General features: G+C 45.1%; 1 protein-coding gene across 3 annotated transcripts in view; it reads right to left on the reverse strand.

Moving 5' to 3' along the window:
* The window catches only part of LOC147711325 (mitochondrial import inner membrane translocase subunit Tim23), a 73,853-nt gene extending 61,672 nt beyond the window's left edge, over positions 1–12,181 (reverse strand). The window contains exons 1-2 of one of the 3 annotated variants that reach the window (XM_086922066.1): positions 11,931–12,181; positions 8,275–8,333 (exon numbers count right to left, since the gene is read on the reverse strand). In XM_086922066.1, coding sequence (XP_086778192.1) covers positions 8,275–8,333; positions 11,931–12,036 — 165 coding nt within the window. In that variant the 5' untranslated portion in view covers positions 12,037–12,181. Of the gene's footprint in view, positions 1–8,274; positions 8,334–11,623 lie in introns of all 3 variants that reach the window. The other 2 variants (XM_086922067.1, XM_086922069.1) reach the window with 2 other exon arrangements.
* Positions 12,182–14,046: the final 1,865 nt, after the last annotated feature.

A 14,046-nucleotide genomic window follows, 5' to 3' on the forward strand; every position in this document is an offset into this window, starting at 1 on the left:
ATACATGCCCGTACCCTACCTTTAAAGATTTCATCTGAGTGACGGAATATCTCCTTTAGCATGGGCAGATAATAGCAATCCTTAGTAGTAGAATGTTTTAAATAGGAAGTCATCCTCTATGGGCTCTTTATGCAAGGGAACCTGGTGATAAGCCGAGACCCTAGCTATAAGTTCCGGGAAGGATGTTGCATCATCCAGGGGTGATGGCGTAGGGGGGTAAAGGTCTGGGTCACTATATTGGAAGGGGGAGGGAGGTCAATGTCATTGCTGGCAGATGGACCGGTGGGCTGCTGATCGTAGTCAACCCCTCCCCTCAATTCCCAGTATCAGACTTTGGAGTAATGTCTCTTGTATCACTAAGAGAAATGTGATAAAGGTGGTCTTGGTGAGGCAGATGGAGGTTAAGCAGGCAAAGGAGACTGTAAAGGACTGGTTGCAATGTCCATTTTCTGTATCTTAGGAGGTACAGGCGATCTGCATGGACCTAAAAAAAAAACAAATTTCAAAGAAGCAGGTGCTGATTGTACTGTCTTTGCCAAAATCCAAGCAGTAGAAGAGTGGAGAAGTATCTTCGGATCAAGCCTCTTTCATAGTTGGTTTGGTTCTGGCGCTGAAGTGGATGGTTTTGGTGCCGAACTTGATTTTTGTTTTGGCATTGAGGTGGCTGAAGCCGAATGAGCACAGAGCTGGGTGCTCAGAGCCGAGGCGTTGCATGGTCTGCTCAGCACAGAAATTCGTTGGCTCGATGCGAAAAGCATCGGCTTGGCTTTCAGTGCTGGCCCTGAGAGCAGGCATCATTAACAGATTTTAATTTCGGTCTAAACTGAATGCCCCTTAGTGAGTTGGAAAGGGGGACAAGGGTACTCACTGTGCACTGTCCTCAATGCAAGCCCTGAATCTGTAGGCCAAACTATTTCAGGTTCGGATGCGGAGTCGGATATGGAAAGGGCCTCTCCCTCTGTTGCCGAAGCCTCATTCAGTTCCTCCTGTCTGTTCGACAGTGTTGGGTGTCCAGATCTTGGCGCTGCATCTCTTTCCAATGCATCCGACAGACACACAATGTTTTTTCCCCAATCAAAAAGATCGCCGGGCCTCCATTTTCCTTTTGGCCAGAAGACAGACACAGATTTCAAACCTGATAACGGTCTGTATGCAGGTATTTTGCGTGGCTGTTGGGACAGAATCGAAATGGAATTTGGTCCATCAGCAGCGTATCTTTGGTGGAAGACTACAAGAATAGAAACAAGGTCGTAATGGAGAAGGCCCGAACAGGCGAGGCCCGAAGGCCACGACTGGAGATGATCAAATTGATGGTCAAAGAATTGCTTCTGTTTTCAAAAAGTAATGTAGTAACACAAACGAAAACAATAATGAAGGGTATAGAGGTTAACAATGAGCCAAAGAGAGCCAGCATGCGGTCTTGAAGCGGAGCGCAGAACATGTCCGAACCCAAGGACGGAAAGAAAACAAACAATGGAGTCTATGCCCATGCGCATTATCACCACGTGGAGGAGTCCCTTTTCCTCGTGACTCAAGAGATTTCTTCAAAAAAACAACTTGCGAACATCCGGTATGCAGAGTAAGTGTATCTACAGCTACACAAGCATTCGAAGACATTTCTCCTTGTTATACCTAACCTGCGAAGGCGTAGCATTTTGAAGCATAACCATGTTTAGCAGTGTTAGTTAATCTGGGAAGGCACCAGACACCGTGGGTGGACACCCACTCTCCATCCATGGAACACCTTCCCAGGGGAGAGTACAGCAAAGCAGCGACATGTGCTACCTTGCATGAATCCAGACTTACTCTGTCACGCAGAGCCACACAAGATGACACTGTAGCATATAAATCTCACTTAAGGGCTTGCATCACCATGTGTGACGCAATGGTGACACATACCTTTAGTAAATCTGGGCACCACTCTCTCCAATAGTCTGAAGCTGAGCCAGATCACGTCACCTCCTCCAAGGAATTCAGGAGAGGAGTAACAGAAGATTGCTGGAAGGAGAGAGGATGGAGCAGTGTAAGCCAGGCCCAAATTTGAGGTACCAAAACGATTAAAGACCAGCCCATGCCTCCTCCACAATATTATCCCCCATTATTGCTAGTCAAACTGGTCAACTTCTCTTTCCTTGGCTGCAAACAGGCATGGATGTTCAGGGTCTAGGGCCAAAGGAAAACAAAAGGGCATCACAGATTATTAAATTCCCTAAATCTACACTTCAACTGGCCCAGTAAGCATAAATCAGCTGAATAAATGAATCCTTGTAACATACGAGAGTCCAACAATAAGCAGGGAGTCTTGGGCCTGCAAGAGAAGATTGTGCTTAAGTCTTGCCAAATCCAGAGTCCCTCAACCATCTCATAGCAAACTGCTGTGTTTAGCGAAAACTTTAAAACAAAAGAGTAACTAGCTGATCCGGGAAGTGAAGAATACCATATAAAAAACTCAAGGGTGCGTTGAATCAGGTTAGGCCATGGGTACTCGCAAGCATTTCACAGTGGGCTGCAAAGTACTGTCTGATTTGCCAGAGGGCTGCACCGATGCCAGCAAGGAGGGGGTCGGGTGATGAAAGGTGGGCGTAGGAGGGACTTGATGCAGATGTATGGCATGGACAACAAGCAGAGCTTCCACGTGACTTCCGTCTGCCGCCAACGTTCTATTCTCACGCACCAAGAATTAAAGTCAAATCATTACCTTCTAATGTAAAACGGGAGAGAAAAAGATACTCATATGGTGGCTTCATTGAAAAATGTGAAACCAGAAAACCTCGAATATGTCCTGGCTTCCCCACTTGACAGAATTAATGAACTAGAATGTTGTTCTAATCATGACAACCAAGGCTAGACATAAGGTGCACATAACAAACAACCTGCCTCTTACGTTACTAATGGCCTTTTTTTTCCAGAAGTGGAGGTGGCATGAATGTTTCCAAGATCATTTTTGAAAACTTACTGCTATTAAATGCCTCTCAATGTAATAATATATTTTGATCTACTAAGGTTAAAAGGTTTATGCATGTTAATAAAATAAAATTTTTGAAGTCCGCAGAGTTGATCACGTTTTTACATGTTTTGTTCAACATGTCTATAAAACTAAAAGGTGTTCCTAAAGATACGTTGCATAGAACACCTTTTCTTCTTTACTGTTACTTCAGTTAACGTTTAAATAAAGGATGCCCGTTTCATAGCTTTCTGAATGGCTGCAATTAAAGTTCAGGAGAGCCGCAAGCAGCGCCCAGGTCATACTTTAAAGCATCCCTGGGCTTGGCCATACAATCTGCTAAGAGCATCCCAAACAAGGAGTCCCCAATCCACGGCCCCATTGAGTATCCACCTATTCCTTCAGCAATACTGCACCAGGTGGAAGAACGAGAGAAAAAAACAAGCATTGGAAATGCAATAGGGGTCGCATTAGGAAAGCTTGAGCTATTGGTCTTATAAATGTTTTTTTATGTGTTATTTTTTCAAATAGTTAAATAGCTTTGTCATTTACAATAGCAATAGTTATAACTCGCAAATGTGACATATAGCATTTGTAATGCAACATATTTTGTATTTACGAGACTTAGATGTATTGATATTAAAAATAACAATGCTTTTCATTTTTTTTAAAATAATTATTTAAATAATTTATTTAATTTGTAATGACAATAGCTTACATTTTTGTAAATAACTTTTGTGAAGATTATGTTCAGTGTTTTTTATTGTGACGAAAATCCAAGAACAGAAATGAAATATTAACATCTTTTTGTGATTTGTAATAAAGCGTGAAAGCTTGAAAACAGCTTGAAACATTGAAAGAACATATTTGAACCAGTGATGCTGTGGTTGTGCTGAGTGGTGCTGTTGCGCTGAGTGATGCTGGTAGATGGTTGCTTGTGGGTTGAAGGAGAGATTCTTACAAAACACCACATCTAAATTACATATTCCAATTCTGCTGCTGGCCATGCACCCACTGACATAGGAAATACTGAGTTTTACAAGAAGCCAATGAAAGAAAATACATAGTCTCTTATTTTTTAGGTTTATGATGAGTCTACCACCTGAAGCAGTATGGTTTAAATACAGGTAGAACACCTATAGCATTTATAATGCAACATGTTTTGTATTTACGTGACTTAGATGTATTGATATTACAAATAACAATGGCTTTTAATTTTTTTAAATATTTATTACTTAATTTAATTTGTAATGGCAATAGCTTAAACATTTGTAAATAACTTGTGAAGATTATGTTCAGCGTTTTTTATTGTGACAAAAATCCAAGAACAGAAGTGAAATATTAACATCTTTTTGTGATTTGTAATAAAGCGTGAAAGCTTGAAAACAGCTTGAAACATTGAAAGAACATATTTGAACCAGTGATGCCGGAGTGGCGCCCCTGAGTGAGGCCGGAGTGGTGCTGAGAGGGTTGAGTGAGGAGAGAGGGTTGAGTGAGAAGAGAGGGTTGAGTGAGAAGAGAGGGTTGAGTGAGGAGAGAGGGTTGAGTGAGGAGAGAGGGTTGAGTGAGAAGAGAGGGTTGAGTGAGAAGAGAGGGTTGAGTGAGGAGAGAGGGTTGAGTGAGGAGAGAGGGTTGAGTGAGGAGAGAGGGTATTTCGATTTCGTGTGTAATATTATTTTAGAAGTCCCCAAATGGAATTCAATAAGAATATTAGACTTATTTCTTATGTTATATATTTTCATCTTTCTATGTGAATCAGATCTTTAATCGGGAGTAACAGGCTCGGACAAGTCATGAGTTGAGGTGCCTCTCCATCTCGTGTCTTTAATCTTGCAGTTTCATTTCTTTTGCGGCCTTTAAAGATACTTGAACCTCCGCATGGATATGTCACGTTTGCAGCTGGGGTGACTCGAGTCGGAGCGCTGTGGATAAACCGCAGCCTCTGCCTGTCTTTCAATGAACCTTCGACTGAAAGCGGATAGTCTGAGTTCTAATCATGCAGTGCATTCAGGGGGCTGTAAAGGGGTCCCCGAGCTGTTGGATACACGAATAAAACGAGCCTCCCCTACAAGGAAAGTCACGAGGTTGAGAGTGAAAGGCCGCTTGGGGCCATGGCGTCATACACCAGCCCCATATGCACGGCGCACGCTGTGACCGTGCACGGCTCACCAGCTGAGGGTATCACCGCCTGGACTAGAGTAGATGATCTGAATTGCCACTGCTGGTGCAAGCAGTGCTTTTTCACTCGCCCCTCCTCCTTTCCACTTCACCTTTGAGCACTAGTGTGACATTCGCCCGATGAACACATTACTAATGAATAACATTCATTCATGGTAAGATGTACCAGCGGAGCTGTGATAGTTCAGGGGCTCCCCTCCCCATCAGACCTGGGGGGAGGGGGTGTCTCTCAAGGGGCGTGGCCGATGCAGTTCAGAGTGTGGCTTAAAACACCCCAGCTAAAAACCTGTGCAGATCATACGAGTGCCGCCTGACTGGCATTTTGCTGCCTCTGTGATTGCATCTAGATTTATAATACAAAAAGTAAGTTTACCTACAACAAGCTAGCGTTACTGGCTTTGTCAAGGGCTGTTAGTTGCACGAGATAAATAAGCAACAATATTCGCTTTGTGGCATATAGTATGGACAATACTTCCGTTCTGGATTGATGAGACTGAAAGAATATTAATGTTTTCTGCGGTCTCCCTCTATTAAGAAGTTTGAGCCGAAATTATATGGGAAGCTCGGTAAAATTAGCTTGTACTGAAAGCAAAGGCTTGAGGATGCATTCGTGCAGAAGCAGAAATAGTTTAGGGTAGAATAGGGGAGAGTAAGGGTGACGAGACGCACGGGGAGCAGCAGCCTTTGATGTGCCGGCCGGCCGTGGGCAGTGAATAATTAGGGGAGGAGAAAACACTTCTTCCCATCTTCCTAAAACACACTTCATCCTGCCTACTACCTTTCATTGCAAGCTATTCCTGCCCACAAGAAAATGTAGGAGACATATTTGTCCCGTTTTCTTCGTCTTTAAATAAGTGACGTAATGTTTCTCTTTGCAAGTCTGAGATCAGACAAACAGCAGCCGTGAGATGCAGCGAAGCCGACCCCCCTTGATGTGCAGGGGAAGTGTAAGGCTGCCTAATGTAAAATGATGGCGCTATTTATCTTGCGCTGTTCGCATCGCAAACCCCCACGCCTCTGTTAATGATATCAGAGCCATTGTCTCTATCTGTAAACTTAATCAGTATGCAAACGTGTGTCACCATGATGGGTGGTGACTTGGCTGAATGCGCTTTCTTTGTTGATGGTAAATGAGCACAATCATTTTCAGGGCTGTGGGCAAGCCATGCATGTTTTATTCTCCATCTGGGCCTGCGCGGTGCACGATAGTGATGAAAGACCATGCTCCCCCTTTGGATGTCCTTAGGGCACCACCGGCTCAGTGCGGATGAAATTGTCACCCGTCCCCGCACTGCCATATCCGCCACAGCTTGACAACCACATTATTTCCCTAGAGGCGGAGCCACGTTTCTGTGGGCTGCAGCACTGCGTGTGAAGCTGTACAGTGACCCTCCAAGTAGCTGAGCTGGAGAGACCAGGTCAGGGAGAGATAAAAAGTGCACATAGTCCGTGGTAAGGACCATGAAAGAACAGGTTATCGAGTTGTATTTAAACGCTGTTTTAGTGTCTCCCTTAAGGTAACGGCAAGTCTCCGACCCAAGTCCCTTTTCCATTGAATTTTATTTTTCTATTTCTTTATATTGAAAGCAATGCGGCACCACGCTTTTGATTAGGAGGTTTAAAACAAAAGTGCTGGTACCGCATTTGTAAAAGGCATGCGACAACGAGGTGGTGCCAGGTAGGGGGAAGTCACTAACATATGATCCTTACAAAAAGAGTTTTTCCCTTGTGCCAGAAAGGACTGGGAATTACAAACAGTATACAAAAAGATTTTCCTTTCTGTGCAAACCACTACTGTTAGACTCTAAACTTTATCATACATTTGGAATATTTCCGGTTCCATTCCAAATGTATGATAAGGTTTAGAGTCTAACAGTAGTGGTTTGCTCAGAAAGGAAAATCTTTTTGTATACTAACATATGATCCGCCAGGGCAAACCCAGCATAAAAAAAAGTTTTAGACCCGTTTGAAATGCCCTGGATAAAAGGAGACACAGCCTGGCGGCCGTGAAACTGAAAGTACGGCCGGCCGTGAATAATTAGGGGATGAGAAATGCGCTGGTAGGAGAAATGTAGAGCGCGCACGCTGAGAAGCTTGTGGGAGGGAGGCTGGGCTGCCTTTGATGTGGTAATGCGAGGCAGGCAGGCGGCTGGTGGCATTGTGCACGAGCTTTTTAGGGCTTGCGCAATGACCTAAAAAGCGCACATGCACTGCATGGAATCGCCAGTGGTTAAACTCTGGATAAGCCACTATAGAGCTTCGCCGGCTATGCGCAAGCGCATCAGCAGGCGAGCCCTAAAAAGAGATCCACCTAGAGGTGTTAGCGCATTGAGGTTCTTCTGATACACAGCAGCGGAGTTACGCAGACCGAGCATTTCATTAAGCCCTAAACTTACAACTATTCCTGCAATGAGAAATAATTCTGATTCTTTGATAAAATAAGAACCAACATTAACTGGTTAAGAGAAGGATGGATTATATGCCAAAAACAAAATCATAATGCCTTCAATCAAAACCAACAAGATTTGGGACCGGATCGAAAGAATATGTCTTCAATGTGACTAAACGAAGAGAGAACTCCTCGTCCCAGAGACCCTCCCTATGCTGAAGCCTTCACTAACTTCACAAGAAGGGGGGGCACACACCTTTGCTTACGCCCAGAAAAGCATTTTGGTAAACAGGATAAACATTCCTGAACTTGACAGGGGCACATACTGCATTGAGAGGATATGGGAACAGTAACCTGCCTGACTTTTTAGATGTCAGCTACCCATATCTTATTCTTCGATACTGAGATTAATTTGGTGTTAAAACTGGCCCATCACCACAAAAAGCACATCCAAGCTTTGTCACAAGATGGACTAAAGTCAAATTCTGAAACCACGTTGTTTACTTAACATTTCTTACTTTTTTGATTAAATGTTTCTCTACCTTTCCATTCGTTCTAGTTCTGCTTTCAACACAAAGGTCATTTTTGGTTGAGTGCAAATAAAACTGAATTGTGAAGATTGTAATATTGGTGCCATTCCATGAGAAGTGGAATTGATCATCTTATCATACAGTAGAAAAGGCAGAATGGTGACACCTCTACAACTGAAACCAAGTTCATGGACTTGAGTAAAAAGTACAAATGTTAAGATCTATTACCGTACCTGCACAAGGTATCTAGGATCCACGTTTAAATAAGGAGACAGGGGGCTCATTCCAGTTACTAAAAAGGAAGGGGAAAAAAGACAAATGCATTAATTTCAATGCAAGCAGAACGAGTTGTACTCTTTAGGTTACACAATAATCCCACCGATTTGGTTACAGTGAATTAAAGATGTTTATGCCATGGTAGGGAAAATAAATGTAGAGCAAAAGCACACTATTTACAGCAATTGTAGACCAAAACTGACACGAGAAACACAAAAAACAACCCTTCCTCACAAGGTCTCTTCAATATGACTTTACCAAAGTACACATGTTTAACAAGTTGCATTTTAGTTGAATATCTTTAGTTAAAAAGTACACAGGAACGACTATACCGTGACATAAACCACATATGCAGATGTGCTATTTAATCCCACTGATGAGGTAAGGTCAAAACAAATCATGGACTTTCTTCACACTCAAGAAAGCTAATAAGAATATTACACTCCGTGCACCTGTGTATACACAATTTACACTACAAAGCTCATTAGAGGACCCACAACCTTCTGTAAGGCAATAATAAACCAAGTAAATCTCTTAAAGGGCGAGGATCCGCTCCCTGGTTTACTGATTCTCTGAAAACCCTCAAGTCAGCCTGTAAGCAGGCCGAGAGGAAGTGGAGACACGGCTACTGTGACATTAATAAAACCCTTTGGAAAAACAAACTTATTGAATATAAAGCGGCCATTAGAGTGAGCAAATCGACCTACTATTGCTCCTCAATTGTCAATGCAGCTAACAGCTCAAAAAACATTTTTCAGATCTTAGAGAATCTCATACATCCAGACTGTACGAAGAAAACTATTCCCCCATCCCAGACGCTCTGTGATAATCTCGCGGAGTTCTTTCTGGATAAAATCACGAGAATCATTAACAACCTGGGATCTTCTCAATCCCAATACCCACCTACCTCTCATGCAACCTGCCCCACAAATTACACCGCCAGGCCAGTCGGTCTGCCCAGGGAAAGTCTCCTGGCCCTCCCCCAGATTCCCGAAGCAGATTTTGAAAGACTGGCACTGAGCATTACCTCTGGGTCCCCCCTTGACCCACTGCCCCCAAAAATCTGGAAGGCTTACGGGCACGAGCTATTCCACACGCTGCGGAGGATTTGTAATCAATCTCTCCGCAGTGGAGTGGTTCCAAACCCCTGGAAGCAAGCGTTGATCACCCCGCTTCTGAAAAAACCATCCCTGAATCCAGAATGCCTCTCCAATTTTCGCCCCATATCGCTTCTGCCCTTTCCAGCGAAAGTGGTGGAGCGTTGGGTCAGCACCTGCCTGTCATCTCACCTCGAGCAGAATCACGTTCTGGACGATTTCCAATTTGGATTTCGTCCAGTCCATGGCACCGAAACAGCTGTACTTACGGCCATGGAAGAACTTCGAGTGCGTGCAGACAGGGGCCAGGCGGTGGCCTTGATCCTGTTGGACCTGTCTGCCGCATTCGACACCGTCAACCACGTGATCCTGCTAGAGAGGCTGAGAGCGGCTGGGGTTGATGGCTCAGCCCTGATTTGGTTCCACTCTTTTCTCAGCGACAGGAAACAGGCTGTATCCCTCCCCCCTTATCAATCTGCCTTCTCCCCAGTCCCTCACGGTGTACCCCAGGGTTCTTCTATCAGCCCGATTCTCTTTAATGTTTATTTACTACCACTGGTCTCTCTCATTAAATCACACAACATTACCACAGTAAACTACGCAGACGACACCCAGCTTATTTTTTCCTGGGAGGGTGAAGACTCTATTGCTTTAGAAGCATTCCACGACTGCCTGAGAGATACTGCTGGCTGGTTACACCATAATTCCCTCCAATTTAACTCCTCTAAAACCGAGGTTCTGTTTTGCCCAGCCAGCCGGATACCTCGCCCTTTGCCTGCTGGTTTCTGGCTTCCAGAAAACTCGGACAATCCCTCACCTGTGGCCAGTGTTCGGAATTTGGGCGTCATGCTTAATAACAAGCTGAGCATGGAAACACAGGTTTCGAGAACAGTTGCCACCTGCTCTGCCCTTATGCGATCACTACGCAAAATCCTGCCACTACTTCCACTATCCGCTAGAGCGCAGATAGTCAGGTGTACCATTCTTAGTCGCATTGACTATTGTAATGCTCTCCTGCTTGACTCTCCCTTGGTACTACTGGACCGACTCCATCGTGTCCAATCAGCAGCAGCCAAACTGGCCCTTGGATGGACCAGAAGATCCTCAACCAAGGCTGCTCTAGCCGAGCTGCACTGGCTTCCCTTGAAGCAACGTATTGCCTTCAAGTCTCTTTGCTTGGTCTTTAAGGCATTACATGGGCTAGGACCTATCCCTTTACAACGGATGTTCACCTGGTATACACCAACCAGAGCTCTTCGATCCGCCACCGCTCGACTTGTAACAGTACCCAGATTTAAGAGAGCTAGGATCGGGGGAAGATCATTCCGAGTGGCGGCTGCAAAGCTCTGGAACAGTCTGCCCGCCGACATCCGCCATACTTCACAGCTCCTGCCTTTTCGAAAACTAATAAAGACTTGGCTTTTTCCCTAGAGTCCCTCCGTCACTACTAAACAATCTTCCACTATTTCTATTTTAGGAGTAGCCACCCTAGCGCCAGGATGCCTGCCAGGCGACAGCTGCGCTCTATAAATGTTTTAAATAAATAAATAAATACAGAAGCGAATGGGCATTATTTACCTAACACGGTGAGGTATTACTTCAAGATTCTTAAATGTTATGCTTGGACTGAGGCTTCCAAGGTGAAATCTGTTTTGCTCACCAAATACCACGTTTTGCCTCTTCCTAAGCAGCTTTTGGCAACATTTCAGTGGCGATGTCTACAAGAAAATTACCCAATGTGCATTATTTTATGGACAACTTGCAGTACCGCTCAGATGCAAACTCCAGGAATCCTTTTGAGAATATTCGCCAAGGATTATTTGGGGTACTTACAGCCATAAATGTACATTTACAGGCATGGATACGGGGTTGTATACTGTTGCTTTTAGTGCCTTCATTTGTTTTCAATTACACAGAGGGTGCCTTGCAAAATGTAACTCCAGAAATATATTTTCAACACTAGGGATGCCGAGTAGGATGAACGTGAAACCTTGAATAGAATAAGCCCCAACCCATCCCTCCCGCAAATCGACGGTTCCCACTGGAAAGGCCTACTCTTTTAATGCACGACCCACGTGTTCCACCTCCCGACCGCATCTTAACACCCCTTGCCCACCTACTCATCTTTCCCTCCCCTCACAATTAACCCACCACCCCACAGGAATATTGTCTCAGTTAACTCATTTATAGTGTATCAGGACGTATTCACCAAGAATCGTGTTTTCTCCTGGGCACCCTCGTACGTCTGTAAGCAAAGGTCTCGTATCCCATCTTTCTGCGGCTTCGTAGATTATCTCAACCAGGGTACGTAAACCACCCAAAGATTACTGAAGCATTTACATTTTGATGAATAACCCTGACGGGGGTCGTGGGGAATGAACCCCATTATCATCACGCCGTCCCTTATGGAGACCCGGACTAGGCCTTAGGACTGGCTTAACGCCAGGAGCCATTATCCCAGCCAGCCTCGTGTTACCTCACCTTGAGCCCTACCACCCAGCAAGCCCTTCACTCACACGGCACTCCCGCCAGATCCGCGTGAGAATACCCGGGTCCCGCCCCTCCGAAGAAGCCGCCCAGGCCTCCGCGGCCTCCCGAGGAGCCGGGCCCGCCGGTGTCCATGCTGCCGAGTGTTTCAGGCACCGTCAGTTTCCCTCCAGCTCTCGCTATGACCTCGCTGCTTCGTTTCCACGGTGCCTGCTACGCATGCGTGCATAGAGAGCACTTTACGGCACTTCACGACAGAAGGATTTCACACGTTCACGTCAATGACAAGAAAGGGACGTCGACAGAAGAAAGGGACAATTCAATGTTCATCTGGACTGCAAAATATTAACTAAACAGGACGCGTGTAGCGGCCATATTAGGTGGAGATAATACTAGACACGACAAATGGCACACCAGAGAAAGCATGTTAAATGTGCCAAATAAATCGCTCGATGTTCCAAGGTTTAATAGGTCTTATACTATTTTGATTTTGTATGAAAGAAATGCTCAAAGTATTTACAAATGGATTAGGAACTGTGATCTTGATGTGTGATGGGGCAAAGGAGGGTAGATTAATGTGGGGACAGAGTTAAATGGATGCCTAATAGGAACACCATATCCTGTAACTATTTTGTACTAAGGCCTCTCACCTACAGATAACTGCTTTTATGATATTTTCTCCAATTATACCATTAGATGACAGTAATACATTTTAGTTGATTTCTAATATACTGTCAACACTGCCCTGCCAAGTGCCAAGTGTAATGGTGGTGGGTGAGCCCAATGAACACTCTGGACACTGCCTCGTAGGTTGCAGGAGTTTATTAAGTAAATCTGTATCAGGAAAGCTACGGGCGTTGCAACCACACCGATCGCCAAACTTGCGCTCTTCGCGCATGCGCAGTAGGATCTAAAATGGCGGCTGTTGCGCGCTACGTCGTGACGTAGAGCGCATAAGCTAGAAGGCTACATTACATATCTCCCCTTTTATAACCAAGAAAACTTACAGTCTGAGTCTTTACAGGATACCTCATGTACCCCCTAGTTCATAGTCTCGGAACCGGGTGGGCCTCACCACCACTCTGCCTGCGCCTCACCGGGGTGGATGGTACTACCTGCCAGCTGTTCTCTGCAGGGCTCACCACTCGGTTCTCTGGGGTGCCTGATCACTCTCTTCTCCCGGCTGTTCCACTGCTACAGGAACCATCGTTGTCTACACTTTTATCATAGTTCTCACTGGATCCTGGGATCTCTATTTCCCTAGGCGGTGTTTCCTCCGCTTCCCTTGCTTCATACTCTTGTTGTGTCTTCTCACTTTCCTCGTTGGACCAATGCAGGATTTTATTGCACTTTGACTTACGGTCTTGGGACCATACGTTTCCATCGCTGAACAATGCGGCTCTGTCGTATACCTCTTTTACTTGCATGGGTGGGGTGTATTTGCTGTCTCCTTTTCTTTTTAGTACTGCAAGTTTGACTCTCACCCACTCCCCTCTCTCCAAGGGAGTCTCTTTTACATTTCTCCTGCGATTGTAATGTTCTGTATAAATTCTCTGGGCATTCTCAAGATTGTGCTGCACCACCGCCGGAGACCACTTACTGGTTACAGTCTTTTCCTTCCACGCTACGTTGTCTTTAGTGAAGGGTTGTCGTCCTCTCAGAATCTGGAAAGGGCTGTACCCCGTGGGGGTGATTCGATAAGCCCACAACATGCTTTGGACTTCTTTTTCCCAATCTTTGCCCATCGTGATGGCCGCTTGCATGGAACCCATTATAACTCTATTAAATCTCTCTACTTGGCCGTTACTGGCAGGGTGATAGATAGAGGTATGCTTGATCTTGATGCCATTCCTCTCAGCAAACCTGACCCATTTGTCCGAGGTGAACTGTGGCCCATTGTCACTGAGAGTAGATCTGGGAATGCCTTCTCTTAGGAAGACAGACGTGAGAAATCGGAGTACCGTATCAGTGTCCATTTCCTCCTGAATGTGTACTTCAGGCCACTTAGAGTACATATCCACTAGGACGCACAAGTATTTGGGTGTACCATTGTGGTCCAATACTGGGCCCAGGATGTCTACTGATACTTCATCCCACGGGTTGCTCGGGTTGGCAAACTTCCCCAGTGCTGGTCTCAGTGATTTC

This window comes from Lissotriton vulgaris, chromosome 5 (genome assembly GCF_964263255.1).
Source record: "Lissotriton vulgaris chromosome 5, aLisVul1.2, whole genome shotgun sequence".
Classification (NCBI taxonomy): domain Eukaryota; kingdom Metazoa; phylum Chordata; class Amphibia; order Caudata; family Salamandridae; genus Lissotriton; species Lissotriton vulgaris.